Here is a 17,535-nt window from a genome sequence, read left to right on the forward strand (position 1 = left end):
GCAAGCAGCTCCAATCTGATTCCATCAAAAGAACTAGGAGTCTGTGGAGTGGTGGGTTTCTTAACTATTGGTTTCAGCTTTAAAAGAAATCACCTTCCAATGGGTTTCAGGAATGCTCTTGCAGACGCCCCACTCTTCAGTAGCCCCTAAAGCAAGACTACATCACTGGCCTGCTCAGTTTTCTTGGTCACCCATGCTCCCCCACCAGGGCACATCTTACTCTGCCCTGTAATTGCCTGGTTGTTTGTCCACCAGAGCCCTCTTGACAGGCACAGACCGTTTCTAACTTGGGTTTCTGGCCCCAGCTCCTAGCATGGTGCTGGGAGGGCCAAGACTTCCCATAAATATTTGATGAGTGGGGGAATTAACAATGGATTTTGAGTGTCAGATCTTCACAGGTTTCAGGGCAGGAGCTTTATCGAATTGCTTAGTTGTGGTTCTTGGTCATAATTCTTGACAGTGTGTGGATTGTCTGCTATTCATAATGGTAAAGAACATTTCCTGGTCATGGGCAGAGCCACGATCCCAAACCATCCAAGGGCACAGAGGCCTCAAAAATTTCTGAGTTTCTGCATTGTGCAGGAAAGCCACAAAATCATTACTGGGGTGACTGTGTGTACTTAGAGCCCCTTTGCTCTGTGTGATCTACAAATGAACTCTCACAACATTGAGACTTTGGAAGAATTACTGCCCTTACTGTTCAAACTGGACTATGAGTTTCAGAATGGCAGATAAGCACACACCAATGAGCAAAAGCATTGCTACCTCTTTTCTGTTCACCCAGAATCTTGGTCCTGGAGAATTGCTGAGTGTCTGGGCAGGGCAGGGAGGGCAGGGAGCTTCAGAGTACATGAGTGTGAGCACGTGCACACATGTTCACCCATACGTAAGCACACACAAGACTGGAGGTCTGCGGAGGAAGGATGGTGGTACAGGAAAAAGGGACTCTAAGTAACTACGCTAAGTACCAGGATGAGGGGGGCCCTGTGAACAGGACATCAGTTTAAGTTAGCAGTTTCTCCATGAACCTCCTAACAGACCCACAAGGATGGGAGAGTGATGGGCCAGTGATGGGCCAGTGATGTCCATAGTGAAAACTTCGGGCTCTGTGCTTTCATCCTGGGGTTGTGTCAGACAACAACGGATCCCAAAAGGAAAGAGCGAGGTGCTCAGTTCTGTCTGCACTCCGATTTGCCCTTTCTTGGGGAGGGGCACTTCTATTCAGCAACTACCATACTTGGCTCCCTGACCCTTCGCCCGATCTTTGGAGCACCAGCTAGTGCCGGGTATTGCTGTGGGAATACATTCTACTTAATCCCAAAGTCCTGCCATCTGCCTTCTCTCCATTTATTTTGATTGGGTAATGACTGTGGCGATTACAGCTCTACTTCTGTCTTCTGGTTTGTTGTCCATTTCCATCTCAGTCTTAATACTGTTGTCTGGGCCCTGCTTGAGGCCGTGGGGAGTTGTGGTTAAGAGGCAGTGCTTCCAGGCTTCTACACCCAGGGCCTGGGTCTCAGATCTGCCACTTAGTAAATACAGGACTTTGGCAAATCACTCCATCTCTCTGAGCCTCAGTGTCTTTGTTTGTAAAATGGGAATAAGAGTATCAGCTTTTACAGCACAGTTCTTGGGGTTTACCTAAGATGTGTTGTAAAGTACTAAGCGTCATACCTGGCACATAGCATATGCTCAATAGATATGTATTCCTCTTAGTAGTTTTGTTCATCTTGCCCCTTCGCCTTCAACTGATCATCAGAATTTCCCAGAGTGTCTTCTTTCCCCTAGACATTGGGCCTGTGTGATGAGCACAGTTGACCTTTTGCTGCCTGATCTCTTTTGGTTTCTTATTTATCGAGTGCTCTCTCACTGCCTCCCTGAATGGATATAGATCTGCCCTAAGAAAGGCCTTCTGTGCACACAGACTTGAGTTGGGCTTCCTTTCCCATCATTCTCTACTCCAGCAGCATTCATTTCCTACTTAGCCTGCTAGGTCACAACCTCTGATGTGTCTGTTTATTTGTTTAGATTGTCAGTCTGTCTCTCTAGATGGAGCATGAATTCTGGGGAGGTGGGAGACGCATCTGTTTGGTTTCTGCTGGAGACTCCAAGCCCAGTACTGTGCCGGAATCAATAGATGTTGGCTGGATGAATGAATCAAAAAATGATGCGGTGGCTGGGTATATCTATCTATCTATCTATCTATCTCACAATGGACTATTACTCAGCCATAAAAAAGAATGAAAGAATGCCATTTGCAGCAACATGGATGCAACTAGAGATCATCATACAGAGTGAGGTAAGTCAGACAGAGAAAGACAAATATCATATGATATCACTTATATATGGAGTCTACAAAATAATACAAATGAACTTATTTACAAAATAGAAACAGACTCAGATGTAGAAAACAAATTTATGTTTACCAAAGGGGACAGCGGGGGAGGGATAAATTAGGAGTGCTGGATTAACACATACACACTACTATATATAAAATAGATAACCAACAAGGACCTACTGTATAGCACAGGGAACTATATTCAGTATTTTGTAATAACCTATAATGGAAAAGAATCTGAAAAAGAATATATATATATATATATATATATATATATATATATACTGAATTGCTTTGCTGTACACCTGAAGCTAACACTCAACCCCAAAATGGGCAGAAGACCTAAACAGACATTTCTCCAAAGAAGATATACAGATTGCCAACAAACACATGAAAGGATGCTTAACATCACTAATCATTAGAGAAATGCAAATCAGAACTACAATGAGGTATCACCTCACACTGGTGAGAATGGCCATCATCAAAAAATCTACAAAAAATAAATGCTGGAGAGGGTATGGAGAAAAGGGAACTCTCCTGCACTGCTGATGGGAATGTAAATTGATATAGCCACTATGGAGAACAGCATGGAGGTAACTTAAAAAACTAAAAATAGGGCTTCCCTGGTGGCGCAGTGGTTGAGAGTCCGCCTGCCGATGCAGGGGACACGGGTTCGTGCCCCGGTCTGGGAGGATCCCACATGCCGCAGAGCGGCTGGGCCCGTGAGCCATGGCTGCTGAGCCTGCGCGTCCGGAGCCTGTGCTCTGCAGGGGGAGAGGCCACAGCAGTGAGAGGCCCGCCTACCGCAAAAAAAAAAAAAAAAAACAAAAAAAAAACTAAAAATAGAGCTACCATACGACCAGCAATCCCACTACTGGGCATATACCCTGAGAAAACCATAATTCAAAAAGAGTCATGTACCACAATGTTCACTGTAGCACTATTTACAATAGCCAGGACATGGAAGCAACCTAAATGTCCATCAACAGATGAATGGATAAAGAAGATGTGGCACAAACAGGCAATGGAATATTACTCAGCCATAAAAAGAAATGAAATCGAGTTATTTGTAGCGAGGTGCACGGACTTGGAGTCTGTCATACAGAGTGAACTAAGTCAGAAAGAGAAAAACAAATACCGTATGCTAACACATATATATGGAATCTAAAAAAAAAATGGTTCTGAAGAACCTAGGGGCAGGACAGGAATAAAGACGCAGACGTAGAGAATGGACTTGTGGACACGGGGAGGGGGAAGGGTAAGCTGGGATGAAGTGAGAGAGTGGCATGGACGTATACACACGACCAAATGTAAAATAGAGAGCTAGTGGGAAGCAGCCACATAGCACAGGGAGATCAGCTCTGTGCTTTGCGACCACCTAGAGGGGTGGGATAAGGAGGGTGGGAGGGAGATGCAAGAGGGAGGAGATATAGGGATATATGTAGATGTATAGCTGATTCACTTTGATATAAAGCAGAAACTAACACACGATTGTAAAGCAATTATACTCCAACAAAGATATAAAAATATGTGATTCAAGTGATTGTTAAGGAATTCCAGCCAGTTAAACTGTTGTTGCCTATGAAGAGACCTAGTCCAGTTCTGCCCTCTTTATCTCTAAAAGTAAACTTCCAGGTACTACTAGCTGACTGACAGGGATCGTCATGTGAAATAATCAAACATTAACTTGCTGTGCAGTTTGGTTCTTGCGCTGTGTAAGTGGGAGAGGGCAGACCTCCGGCAGGTGACAGTCTTGGTAGCAACGGCAGGGGCACCATGACAGCAGGGTCCCAGGGTCCACGTCCACTCATCCTGGGCCTGCTGCTGTGTGCGCTTGGCCCTGCCCTGACGCAGGGTGGGAAGCTGTTGGTGGTCCCCATAGACGGCAGCCACTGGCTGAGTTTGATCAGGATCGTCCAGCAGCTGCAGCACAAGGGACATGATATAGTGGTCCTCGCACCCGACGCCTCCCTGTACATTAAAGAAGGGGCATCTTACACCTTGAAGAGGTATCCCGTGCCATTCCGCAGGGAGGACTTGGAAGTGGCTTTTGTAAACCTTGGGCGTAATGTTTTCGAGAACGATCCTTTTCTGCAGCGCGTGGTCAAAATATACAAGAAAGTCAAAGATGACTCAGCTCTACTGTTTTCCGCCTGCTCCCATTTACTGCACAACAAGGAGTTGATGTCCTCCCTGACAGAAGGCAGCTTTGATGCTGTATTGACTGACCCTTTCCTTCCCTGCGGCCCCATCGTGGCCCAGTACCTGGCTGTGCCTGCCGTGTTCTTCTTGAACGGACTGCCGTGCAGCCTGGACTTCCAGGGTACCCAGTGCCCCAACCCACCGTCCTATGTGCCCAGGCCTCTGTCCTTTAACTCAGATCGCATGACCTTCCTGCAGCGCGTGAAGAACATACTCATTGCCTTGTCAGAGAGCTTTCTGTGCAGTGTGGTTTATTCCCAGTACGCACCACTTGCCTCGGAAGTCCTTCAGAAAGACGTGACTATCCAGGACCTTATGAGCTATGCATCTATCTGGCTTCTCAGAAGTGACTTTGTAAATAATTACCCAAGGCCCATCATGCCCAATACAGTTTTTATTGGTGGGATTAACTGCGCTAGCAAAAAGCCACTATCTCAGGTGTGTATTTGAGTGGGAACTTTATTTTTATTTATTTATTTATTTATTTATTTATTTTTTGCGGTACGCGGGTCTCTCACTGTTGTGGGCTCTCCCGTTGCGGAGCACAGACTCCGGACTCGCAGGCTCAGCGGCCATGGCTCACGGGCCCAGCCACTCCGCGGCATGTGGGATCTTCCCGGACCGGGGCATGAACACGTGTCCCCTGCATCGGCAGGCGGACTCTCAACCACTGCACCACCAGGGAAGCCCCGAGTGGGAACTTTAGATGCCTGTAGTCTGGCAAGTGCTTTGGGTAGATGAGCTTGCCACAGATGCTGAATGAGCATGCTGAGATAGTCTCAAATGTCCTCTCTCGTTGATTTCTATCTCACCAGTCTCCTAGGCCTGAGTTGTAATTTATAGCTGTCTTTGGTATCATCTTCTGGGTTATTTCGTTTATCAGATACTTCAGGAAAGTGTATTTTGGCCACTTTATTCTGTGTGCTCCAGCAGATAACAATCAATTAGATGCAACACCATTTAAATGCCATAAGCACAGCATGCTGGGTTCAGGGTTCCTTGCAGAGAACAAAATTGTGCTTCATGCACTTTGCCTGTGACTGGGTCAGGCTCACAGGAGTCAAGATGGCTGAAATAATTTTTTGATATCTATAGATCCCAGCAGGGAAAATTGCCTTTATGTTCCTGATTAAAGGTCCATTTCTAGATATTCTGATAGGCTGAATCCTGCAGTTCCATCTCCTCTACTAAGCAAATCACCAGATAGCCAGGTTCTGACAATGGGCAGAAAGTTCATGCATCTCTCTTAAATGTTTATATGTAAATTTTTTTCCCCTACACCATTGCAAGTATGCAGAAAAGTAGCATTCACATCCTCTTCCAAGTCTCCACAGAGGAGATAGAGAATAGCAGGAGGGGCTCCTTCAAAAGGGGGTTTGGGAAGGATTCTTCAAGAAGATGACAGTTCAGTGGGCGTGCATTCATTTGTTTTTCAAGTATTGGTTGAGGATCTGCTGGTAGGTCAGGCACTTTCCAGGTGCCGAGTCTGGCTCCTACTAAGGGGCTATCATCACCCTTGGAGAGTGATGAATCTTATTTCCAGTGTGCCCCTGACATGATTCATATTTTAAATGATCATGTAATTGTCACAGCCAGGAGAAACTCTGGGCAGTGGGAAGAAAACCAGGAGAAATCAAGTGTCAGGTGGATGCCTCCACCTCACTGCTGCAAGACAGAGTCTCCAGAGTGGGGCTCTGATTCCGCCCCTGTAATGTGGAGAGAGATCTGGTAATCCCTCAAAGGTCCTATGGCAATAAGATTCTGAGAAATGGCCCGTTGGACACATTTGTGTCTGATGGGGTGGTCTGGTGAAGAAAGAAGGAGGTGGTGTTGATTTTCTGAAGGCAAGATGAGAAAACCTAAGAGTATAGAAAACCATTAATGATTCTCTTTCAGACAGAGGAAAAGGAAGGGGTGAAATATCATCAAACCAATGGGCGTATCTCAGGTCAAAGGAAAGAAAGCTAGCCAGCACATCCAAGTGAGATTTTCATTTCATTGCTCTGTGTTAAGTTTGCCATTGGTTTTTGGCAAACAGTCTTTATTTATTTAAATGATTTCCTTCTTTATTTTGGATGTTTAATGGGAGAGGCTGCAGAACTTTATCAACTACCTTTCTTGATATCATATTTTTATATCATTTATTGATATATTTCTTCCCCTGTAAATTTGTCTAAGTGGTGAATTGTAGTGGGTATGTATTGGTTGCTGCCTTGTTTGGGGCAAATAAGCTTAGGTGTGAGAATGTCTCTGTAAGTTGTACCAAATAGTAGCTCTCCTTGTCCTATTTTAAATGCTTTTAATTTGAAATTCCACTTTTTTGGATATTAATATCACCATTCCTGCATTATTTTTGTCTACACTTCTCTAGTGCCTCTTTACTACTCCATATCGTCAACCTTCTTCTTTCTCTTTAAACAACATGGAGCTGATATTCTTAACCTAGTCAGGCAGATTCCTTAAATAGTTGAATTTTTCCTGTTTGTACTTAACAGTTGATAGATTTGATTATAATTCTTCCAGTTTATTTTTATTTTGCTTTGTCATCTCCCCTTTTCTTGATTTTTGCTGGTTTGTCACGTTGCTGTTATCTTTTTTCCTTTTTATTAATTAAAGAATGTTACTCTGCGCTTCCCTCCCTCCAGTGGGGACCATCCTACTCCCAATGCTATTGGTAAAGGTCCAGAACTTTTCAAGAATAAAGATAAAATCTTCATTTGGTAATGAGAGTCCATAGAGAAAGCACAGCCTGGTGTTGGCCATACCTTTGGGGTGTCTGAAAGAATAAAGATGATAGAACAGTGTCGAGAGAAAAGGCATGAAACTCAAGAATTCCAAGATGTCAGTCCCCTCTCAGGGTGAGAGATCATCTTTACAGACATGTAGAGATACAGAGATGACATCCATACATCCACATTAGTTGTGAGGAAAACAGCCAAACAGAAGATGGGTGAGAACATACTTGAAGATGACGAGGAAAAGAAAGAGTGCTGACCGGGGAAAGCCTGCAATGTTTGTAAGTGGCTCTGAATGTATAATGAGAAAGCAACATGTTTCCAACCAAGTAAGGGTTTCACGAGGCTTCTTGCAAAACAAAAGGCATTTGGGAAGGAAAAATCTAATAAAAGCCTGGAACTAAACATACTAAACTTGCAGCAAAAGTCAGGATTTTTATATTAAAAGCTTCCTTGGAGTAGGCAAGTCTTTTTGTTTCGGGGAGCCTTATTTTTTTGGAATGGCATAAGAGGTAGGGGGTCGAGGTTTATTTCAGTCAACACGTGGCTTCGCTCTTTGGCCATTCCAGAGACTGTGAAATCGGGGCAAGGTTTAGGGGAAGTTTTGCCAAGTAGGAGGTAGACCTTACCATTACTGAATCCTGTACTGGACCAGAATCGACACTGGCCATGATAACACAAGCTGTGCAGCTTGCCCTTCTGTGATCTGTAAACGGACTTTCATGGCATTTAAACTCCAGCCAAGTGATATTACCTAACTTTGGGTGTTTATGGCCCTGCACGTTCCTTCTGTGTTAATCATATCCTACTGTGGCTGAGTGGCTGTGGAAGGGTATGGAAGGAGGGGACGTTGGCCCTTTCTAGACAAGGTTAAAGTGAGAGTGGGTTTCATGAAGGAGGGAAGGTCCTAGGAAATTTAGGAAATTCAGCGTGGTCGGCGGGGAGGATGATACCCGCTCTCTGACCTTTCAGATGAGCCCAATGGGAAAGGCCAAGACAGCTGCCAGGAGCCAGGGGCCTAGAACAGGGCCTGAGGCTGGTGGGGGCAGACTAGACAGTGGGATGGGCTGGCAATAGGGCTGGTCAGTGGCTTTACCGGCATGCTTGGAATCAAGCTTGGCAGCCGTCTCTGAAAATCATGTGTGCTGAGCCCGTCTGAAGTCTCCTAGCTCACATCCAGGGTAGCCAGCATCCTGGTTTGTCCAGGACTGTTCTGGTTTTTAACACTGCAAGTCCCAGGAAACCCCGCAGTTCTGGGCAAAGCCAACCACATCACACAGTCTCACTAATGCCCTTGGCACTCTTTGGAGACATATAAAACCATCTGGAGACTCTCAGGGAGTTAATTAGATCATTAATAACTGACAGTTGGGGAAAATTGCCCTACTTATGCCTTGCTGTATTTCCTTTAAGTGGATTCCCACTGTGTATGTGTGTGCCCCTGCATGTGTGTGCATGCAGGTGTGTGTGCATGTATTTCCTGAAGCCTGGAGCACTCTGGCATTGGCTCTGAAGTTTAGGAGCAGATCAGGCTGAGCTAAGATGATTGTCGAGGGCTGAATCTAGGAGCTTCCTTCCTCTCTTCCTGAAACACACCCACCACTCATCTCCAGGTTCTAATGCTAATGGCTAATGCTGCTGTTCTTCTCATTTTGTTGCATCCTTTCAGAGCTTTTGTTTGACATCCGTCTCTAAGTCTATTCCCTATTACTTTAGGGAAGGGTCTTTGCCAGGTGGTAAACTAGAATCTGTATTTACTAGTTGGGATACCTGCCGTCTCTGATTCTCACCGCATACACACAGACATTTTCTAAAATCCTGTTTTCCTGCTTTATTCAAGGGAACCACAGATTGCTCGTGTTCTAGTGGTTGTAAGATTCATTGTTAACTGGAAAATCAATCACGGTGTACAGTTCAAATATACCAAAACTCACTTGATTGACAAAATTACTCCTTGGGAATTCCCTGGCGGTCCAGTGGTTAGGACTCTGTACTTTCACTGCCGAGGGCCTGGGTTCAATCCCTGGTTGGGGAACTGAGGTCCCACAAGCCGCACAGCGCGGCCAAAGAGAAAAAAATTATTCCTTCTTAAAAAACAATTCGACTTAATGGCAATAGGACGCCGTTGGCAAAGGGAAGGACTTTGAATCAATTCAGCCCCTCATTTTTGAATGATGCTATCTCACATGCAGAGGGCAACAAGCTGGTGTAATCTGCAGAGGGCTTAGCATGTAGCCCTCTCTCTGTTCTTCATTCCTTATTCCTTGTGTCATCTGGCCCAGAAGTTTCTTCAAAAAGTCCCATTGCCTCATCTTGAGGTTTGTCCTTAAATAGCCAATGCCGTAACGCCTGCGGATGATCCTTGTTGGATGCCTCCTGAGACAATGGAGCAGCCTTACATTTGCAGCCTTCCTTGGATGACAGTGATGGACATAGTGATATAAGGAATCAGCTTCTGGAACAGGACATGAGCACTCTGTGAGGGTCATATGCTGGGTGGGTGAAGATTCTGCCTGTTTCTCCTTCCCACCAGTGGCTTTGGTAGTCAGGGTTTACTCACATGCCCTTGACCTTCTCTGAACTCCACAGAAGGGACTCAGATCGCTGGGACACACTCGGCAAGAGTTCCTGTCCCCTATTTTGTATTTTTCATACCTAGTTTACTTTCTACAGTACATTAAGGAACCAGCAAAGAAAGATTCAAATAAACTTCTGTATACTCTTCTTGCTCAAGCAGGCAAGTTCACTTAAACTCTTTAGAAACTCTTCTCCAGGAAAGGCGGAAAAATGCATGGTTGACGGGTTGAATTTCAACACTGAGTTGACATGAATATGATATTTAATTATCCAAGTGTGTTTGGCTGCCATATGGGAAACTGCCATAGGCTGCAGGGAAGCAAGAGCTGTGAAAGGATGTTTTTGCTCTTTGAGGCTTTTTCCTTAATCGTGAGTCTAATCCTTAATGCTGTCTGTAGCTTTCGGCTTTGACTCCATTCATTCTTTCAATATAAAAGAATATTCTAGAAACCTTGAAAAGTAATACAGGTCTTTACTGTAGATTTTCTTAGACAGGCAATACGAGAGCTTTAATGTCCGTGGAAATCTTTCCGAAGTCCTCTTTGGACAGTGTTCCTCTCCTCCAATGTTTCCTTCCACAGAATCTGCTGGAAGGCTCTCTCCTCTCTCCAGGATGCCCCTTTCCCTCTCTTCCCTCCTCCCTGTTGTCTTCAACCCTCTGCTTCAGCCCCACCCACCCTTAAAGGCCTGCTTTCCTCCCAGACTTTCCCAGCTGCCTGAAGCCCTGGGGAAGCGGATCTGGTCTTACCTCAGATCACTTTTCTTTTGGAAACTTGGCACATTACCTGGATTCTGTATCTTAAAGAAGAACCGAAGTGATAACTCTGTAAGCAGGAAGCCTTCCTTCTGTGGGATGGAAGGCAGTTAGGGAGGGAGGGATGCTCTAACACACACTAATGCTTTGTGTCTCTATCACACACACACACACACACACACACAAACACACACTCCTTTAATCACATTCTTAAGAGGAAGATACCTGATTCATAGCTGAATGTATGCTATCGCCAAAGAATATGAGAAAAAAGTTTAACTGGAAATTTCTCTTCTGGTCCTAGGAATTTGAAGCCTATGTAAATGCTTCTGGAGAACATGGTATTGTGGTCTTCTCTTTGGGCTCAATGATCTCAGAGATTCCAGAGCAGAAAGCTACGGAAATTGCTGATGCTTTGGGCAAAATACCTCAGACAGTAAGAAGATTCTACACGATTTCTTTTCATCTGTCTTCACAAGAGTTCTAACCCCAGGCTTTCAGTACCTAAATTAATTCTATGAGTTGGGCTTTAGGCTTGGGTTTCCCTGCCACTTCCCAATTATTAATCCAAAGTTGTTCTTTTTTTGCAATTTCACTCTCAACTACTCTGTTAAAACATGATCCACTTCACGAGGAGGTCTCTTTCTCTCTAAGTGACTCAAAAGTATATTAGAATTTATTTTTAAAAATAAAATGGGCAGGATAGTGTTTCTTCATATTGCATAAGAATATTTCTCCAAAAAGCTGTTGCTTAGAACGCTGGATTTGTTTCTTATATTTCTGCTTTAATAGTTCTATGGCCACTCGTTTTGTTAAGTAAACTTTCCCTTGAAGTGCAGAGAAGTGCAAAAATCGTAAATGTAGAGCTTGATAAATGTTCACAAGTTCACAAAGTGAACATACCCGTGGAATCAAGCCTCTAGAACAAGACACAGAATGTTACACATCCCCAGAAGCCTTCTTAGTCTCTATACCTCCCACCCTTGCCAAGGTTATATTCATTCAGAGACTCCACTTTCTAGCTACTATAGCAGATGTCTTGCTTTGTTTTAAAAATCACATTATGTTCCTAAACTTTGGGTTTTTTTTGTTTTTTGTTTTTTTGTGTTTTTGCTTCTGCAAGGTCCTGTGGCGGTACACTGGGACTCCACCACCGAATCTTGCGAAGAATACAAAACTTGTCAAGTGGCTGCCACAAAATGATCTGCTTGGTATGTGGGGAGGATTTGATGTGTAGGTCAAACCAAGGTTAAATTAAGAAAGTGGCTCAGGCAGGGCTATTCTAAAGAATTGTTTAGCTGGAAAATATTATGGCCAATGTATCTCACGTAGCTTTTTACCCAATAGGACATTTCAACTCACATTTTCTTCTGCACATTTCTGCAAGGGCCACGTGTGGATGGCACTGGGTCCTGAGAGTGCTTTCAGAACCTAGACGATGTCAGGTTGTGAAACTCAGTAGCTTGACTGCTGGCATCCCTCCCTGTTTTGCTTCTCAGGTCACCCAAAGACTCGGGCCTTTATCACACATTCCGGCTCCCATGGTGTTTATGAAGGAATATGTAATGGTGTTCCGATGGTGATGATGCCCTTGTTTGGTGACCAGATGGACAATGCGAAGCGCATGGAGACCCGGGGAGCTGGAGTAACCTTGAACATCCTGGAAATGAGTTCAGAAGATTTAGAAAAGGCCCTGAAAACTGTCATCAGTGACAAAAGGTAAGAGAGAAGTTACCAAGGAATACTACTTATATTTTGGCCATCGCTTCACAATAAATATTCAGATGTGAAAACAAATACATCAAGATCTAATTTATAAGTAAGATGATTGGGGTTATTATTATTCCTTTTAGAAAAAGATGTTTTAATTCCTATGGAATTTATCACAGAAGTGATTTAAAATATTATTTCCCCTGGTATACTTAAAACTCCAATTAAAAAAAACAGTGTCAATATAATAGATGTCTGATCTATAAGTTCCTGCAAAGAGAGAAGTATTCCATTACAAGAAACATAGCATCCGTAAGATAAAAACAAACCAGGTGCTTAAAGGTAAGGCTTTTCCGAGCACTGAAATCTGTGAGAAATGTTGTCCATGAGGTTTATTAGTGTGTGTGTGTGTGTGTGTGTGTGTGTGTGATGTGATATGACAAAGGCTTATAATAAAAGCAAAGTCAAGTTTGTTCAAATGTGGCTATGAAAACAATTCAAAAGGCAAAAAGCCACCAGATCAAATTATCTCTGCATGAACTTTATTGTATTGCTACAAGTGATAGGCTGATCAAAACCTTAGGAGAAGAAGTGATTGCCAGGAGTGGTTTCATCCAATAATCAATTATGTATGTGCGTGTGCACATGCATGTGTGTATGTATCTATGACAGTGTCAGGAGCCTTCACCCATACTTGCTTCATTTTGAAGGAGGACAGATGTGAAAAGACTGGAGTGTGTTCAGATGGGAGGACACACTACACAGGGGGACACCGAGCCTGGACAAGGAAAAAGTGCTAGAAATGATGGTGCTCGCATGTGTGTGATGCCTGTGAATAAAAAGAATTGTCTACATAACCCCAGGGTAAAGTGCTCACAGTGTCAGCAACAACCTTCCCAGAGCAGTTGGTGTGGTTCTTATACATCATTCCAATTGGCTTCTGGCAGCCCAGCATGTCAGCATCGGGTGGTGCTGCTCACATATCACAATTAAAGCCCGATTTCTTTCCATATGCTGGAAACTCACGCTTGAGGCTCATATTAGGGATGTAATTTTGACCTTTCATTCAGTGGTATGGACAACTACTTGTAACCTAAAAATGACTTGGTAGAAGTTCTCTGGTACATTATCATTAAAAAAAAAAAACACTAATCAGTCAGCTTAAGTTACTGACTAACTTCATCTATGCATTTCTGAGCCATCTCCGATTGTGAATCTCCATGTTCCCAACACTCTAAGCTGGGACTGGACCTACATCAAATAAAAAGAAGTGGAAAAATTTCCAACATCAGATTATACAACCAGGCCATATCAGGTGCTCAATAAATATTGAATGAATGAATGAAAGTCCAAGAAAATCTATTTTATAAGAGAAGAGTTATATACAAGGAAGATGTTTAACAGAATTTATGGCCAAATATTAATAGTACATTATAATAATGTATCCAAATAAAATGATGGACATATTCAAGAAAAGCAATGATCATAACTGCTCCTGAATAAGCGTCTCACTTTTCTCTTTCTTCTCTCTTTTCTTTCCCTTGCCTTCTTCTTGTCCTCCTCCTCCTCCTTCTCCTCCTCCTCCTTCTCCTTCCTCTTTTAGTGCATCCATACTAAGGGTTGAAGTATCTAACCCATTTTGGATTTGGATATTCTGACTCAGCTATCAACACAGTCCAAAATAAACAGGAATCCATTTTTCTTTAACAGGCTGCAAAGACACTGCCTCATGCAAAATTTAGCACTTGGAGGTTTGATGTTTCAACAGTTGAATTGAAAGTATAGCACTGTCTTGGAGATGGCACTTAAAAGTGGTTTTACTTTGGCTAGAAGTGATTGTTTACAGTCTCATTGAATGGGAAATCATTAATAATTTCTGAGATGACCTTTCCTTTATTTCTTTATCTTGTTACCAAAAAAGTATGATCAACTGCCTACAAAGATATCACTCAAAAGAAAAGAAGAAAAGTAGGAAGCAAGTTTCAAATAATTTAAAATTATAATTTTGGCTTCCAGTTTTCTTTCTTTCTTTCTTTCTTTCTTTCTTTCTTTCTTTCTTCCCTCCCTCCCTCCCTCCTTCCCTCCTTTCTTTCTTTCTTTCTTTCTTTCGATAAAGAATATTTAGTGTGTGTTTTCTTTTCTGGTTACAATAGAAACTCTGCCAAGTTTGGAAAATCTGGTAGCGTTCCTAACTGGAAGCAAGCATAGAGAGAGGATGGTTCACTACTGTTGGTGTTCCAGGCATTCACATAACTGTCTTTGTGTGTTCAGCTATAAGGAAAACATCATGCGCCTCTCTAACCTTCACAAGGACCGCCCCATGGAGCCTCTAGACCTGGCTGTATTCTGGGTGGAGTTTGTGATGAGGCACAAGGGGGCGCCACACCTGCGCCCTGCGGCGCATGACCTCACCTGGTACCAGTACTACTCTTTGGATGTGATCGGCTTCCTCCTGGCGGTCGTACTGACAGTCATCTTCATCATCTTTAAGGGCTGTGCCTTTGCCTTCCGGAAATGCTTCAGGAAAAAAGAGCGAGTGAAGAAATCTCATAAATCCAAGGCACACTGAGAACTGGGTTGGAAACTTGCAAAAAGAGTCAGGTTAAATTCATGTTATGCTTATTCAAGAAATACTTTGCCAGAAAATAACACCCCAGAGCGTGTTTTAAAAAATAAAAATGATCTAACCGTTAGTCACACATATAGGTAGAGATATTTAAATATCTTTTCTGCTCCCTCCAGCGTCTTTAATCTGGACTACACTTGTCATCTTTCAAATGACTTGCAAAGAGGGTTGGATAGGTCCCTCCTTCAATCTGCAGTACTTTACCTACTCAGAAATGGGACCTGTTTGGGAGCCACCACTTCCCACCACCGCTCCCGCCCCACCCCCTGATGAGTTGTAACCTCATCTTCTGGCATCTGTAGATGGTTGTGATAGATTCCTTCACCAATAATGGCTGGTTCTAAATTATGCTCATGCTTCCCAGATGTCACTTTGTGCATTTCAGTAAGGAAATGTTTATTCCTTGTACTTGATATGATATGAGTGAATGGTATAGATTTCTGACTTGGGGGGGAAAGAATGATGTATAAAATTGATGGGTGATATGCCTGAGCAGATAATCAGTGCTTGAGCCAAATGGATCTGAGTTTGACAAAAGCCTAAATTACAGAGACTGGCAAGTATATTTTCTCTGATGTAATAACTAAAAACATATTAATAAATTCATATAAATTATATTATTAGGTGGTGTCTTCATGGGTGTTGCATTTATTTATTGTTAAACTACATGTTCTTACTACAAAAGTAATGCATGATTCTGACAGAAAATTTGAAAAATATAGAGGTGTACACATACACACACAAGGAAATAAATTCACCATTAACCATGTTCCCTGCAAATAACCACAGTTAGTAAATATTTTGGCAAATGTATGTAGTTATAAACTATTGCAAAGATACCAAATATATCTAGTGTTTTCTAACATTCTTCCTTCACTTCATCCTATTGTGAATGTTCTCTCCAGGTCTTTGTATAATATGTAATGTGTTTTAAGTGGCCAAGGAATATTCTATTGCATGAATATACCAGGATTTATTTAACCACTACTTCCTGGTGTATTCACTTTTATTTTCTTTTAGAAAAAAGACTTCACCGAATATCCTAGTAGCTAAGTCTTTGTACATATTCATGACTATTTCCATGGGAAAGTGCCTTACAACAAATCAATGGTTGTCTGTTTCGGTTCCTTTAAGGTGAGGATCCACAGGCAAGGAGTTTATCTGGGAAGTGAAGGAAACCCTGAAGGGGAGTGGGGAGTAGGATGGGGAGTGATGACTATCAAGAAGGCAGCTCTCAGGCTTCCCTGGTGGCACAGTGGTTGAGAGTCCGCCTGCCGATGCAGGGGACACGGGTTTGTGCCCTGGTCCAGGAAGATCCCACATGCTGCGGAGCGGCTGGGCCCGTGAGCCATGGCCGTTGGGCCTGCACGTCCGGAGCCTGTGCTCCGCAATGGGAGAGGCCACAACAGTGAGAGGCCCGCGTACTGCAAAAAAAAAAAAAAAAAAAAGAAGGCAGCTCTCTGTGGGCAGTGGGAACTGAATCCTGCTGGTTGACACTGGGAGCCAGTGCAGAAAACATGCCAGACTTACCCAGACCGGAGGGGCAAGGCCCTTGGGGATCTGAGCACTTGCCCCTGTAGGTGATTGGCTGCTCCCAGGTGGTATTAATTTCCCTGCACTTCCAGTCAGCCACAAGAGCAGGCAAGGAGGGCTTTAGAACCCAGAGAGATCCCACGGGAGAGAAATGCAGGTGTGGTGTTGGAGGTCAGGCCCTGTGCACTAAGAGATAAGAACACAGGGATCTGGGTGGGGCACTGATGCACGGTTTCCTTGGGCAAATGGTTTGAGATATTCCCAAACTGTGCCAGAGAGGTTCAATCAAGGATGAGGGAGCCAGGTTCTCACACTCCCTTCAGTATAAAGTGTTACCTTGAAAAAACTAAGTATCGGTTTCAAAGGCAAAAGTGGGATTTTGTTTTTAATTGCCTGTTATTATTATTAAAGGTTGGTTTTTTTTTCAAGCTCATGAGCCATTTGTATTTCTTTTTTGGAGAATATCCTTTGCCTGTTTTCCTGTGGGGTGTATTACCCTGATGATTTTTTAAAACTTTTTTCTTGTTTTCCTTCCCTTTATTTTTATTTTTTTAATACATTTATTTATTTATTTAGGCTGCTTTGGGTCTTTGCTGCTGTGCGTGGGCTTTCTCTAGGGTGTGGCGAAAGGCGGCTACTCTTTGCTGCGGTGCACGGTCTTCTTATTGTGGAGGCTTCTCTTCTTGCGGAGCATGGGCTCTAGGCGCGCAGGCTTCAGTAGTTGTGGCTCGCAGGCTCTAGAGCGCAGGCTCAGTAGTTGTGGCACACGGGCTTAGTTGCTCTGCGGCATGTGGGATCTTCCCGGACCAGGGCTCGAGCTGTGTCCCCTGCATTGGCAGGCGATTCTTAACCAGTGAGCCACCAGGGAAGCCCCTGATGCTTTGTTTCTTTTTTTTTTTTTTTTTTTTTTTTTTTGCGTTATGTGGGCCTCTCACTGTTGTGGCCTCTCCCGCTGCGGAGCACAGGCTCCGGACGCACAGGCCCAGCGGCCATGGCTCACGGGCCCAGCCGCTCCGCGGCACGTGGGATCCTCCCAGACCGGGGCACGAACCCGCGTCCC

At 43.7% G+C, this 17,535-nt stretch overlaps 1 protein-coding gene across 4 annotated transcripts in view; it reads left to right on the forward strand.

The window, feature by feature from the left end:
* Positions 1-15,557, forward strand: part of LOC308621509 (UDP-glucuronosyltransferase 1A1-like) — a gene marked incomplete at its 5' end in the record, with an annotated part of 53,654 nt that extends 38,097 nt beyond the window's left edge. For 2 of the 4 annotated variants that reach the window (XM_081242132.1, XM_081242131.1), the window contains 4 exons: positions 10,911-11,042; positions 11,730-11,817; positions 12,106-12,325; positions 14,588-15,557. In XM_081242132.1, the coding sequence (XP_081098258.1) occupies positions 10,911-11,042; positions 11,730-11,817; positions 12,106-12,325; positions 14,588-14,885 (738 nt within the window). In that variant the 3' untranslated portion in view covers positions 14,886-15,557. Of the gene's footprint in view, positions 1-4,051; positions 4,979-10,910; positions 11,043-11,729; positions 11,818-12,105; positions 12,326-14,587 lie in introns of those variants that run through there. The other 2 variants (XM_081242133.1, XM_081242130.1) reach the window with 2 other exon arrangements.
* Between the last annotated feature and the right edge of the window lie 1,978 nt (positions 15,558-17,535).

This window comes from Mesoplodon bidens, assembly GCF_964165515.1.
Source record: "Mesoplodon bidens genome assembly, chromosome: 8".
In the NCBI taxonomy this organism is placed as follows: Eukaryota; Metazoa; Chordata; class Mammalia; order Artiodactyla; family Ziphiidae; genus Mesoplodon; species Mesoplodon bidens.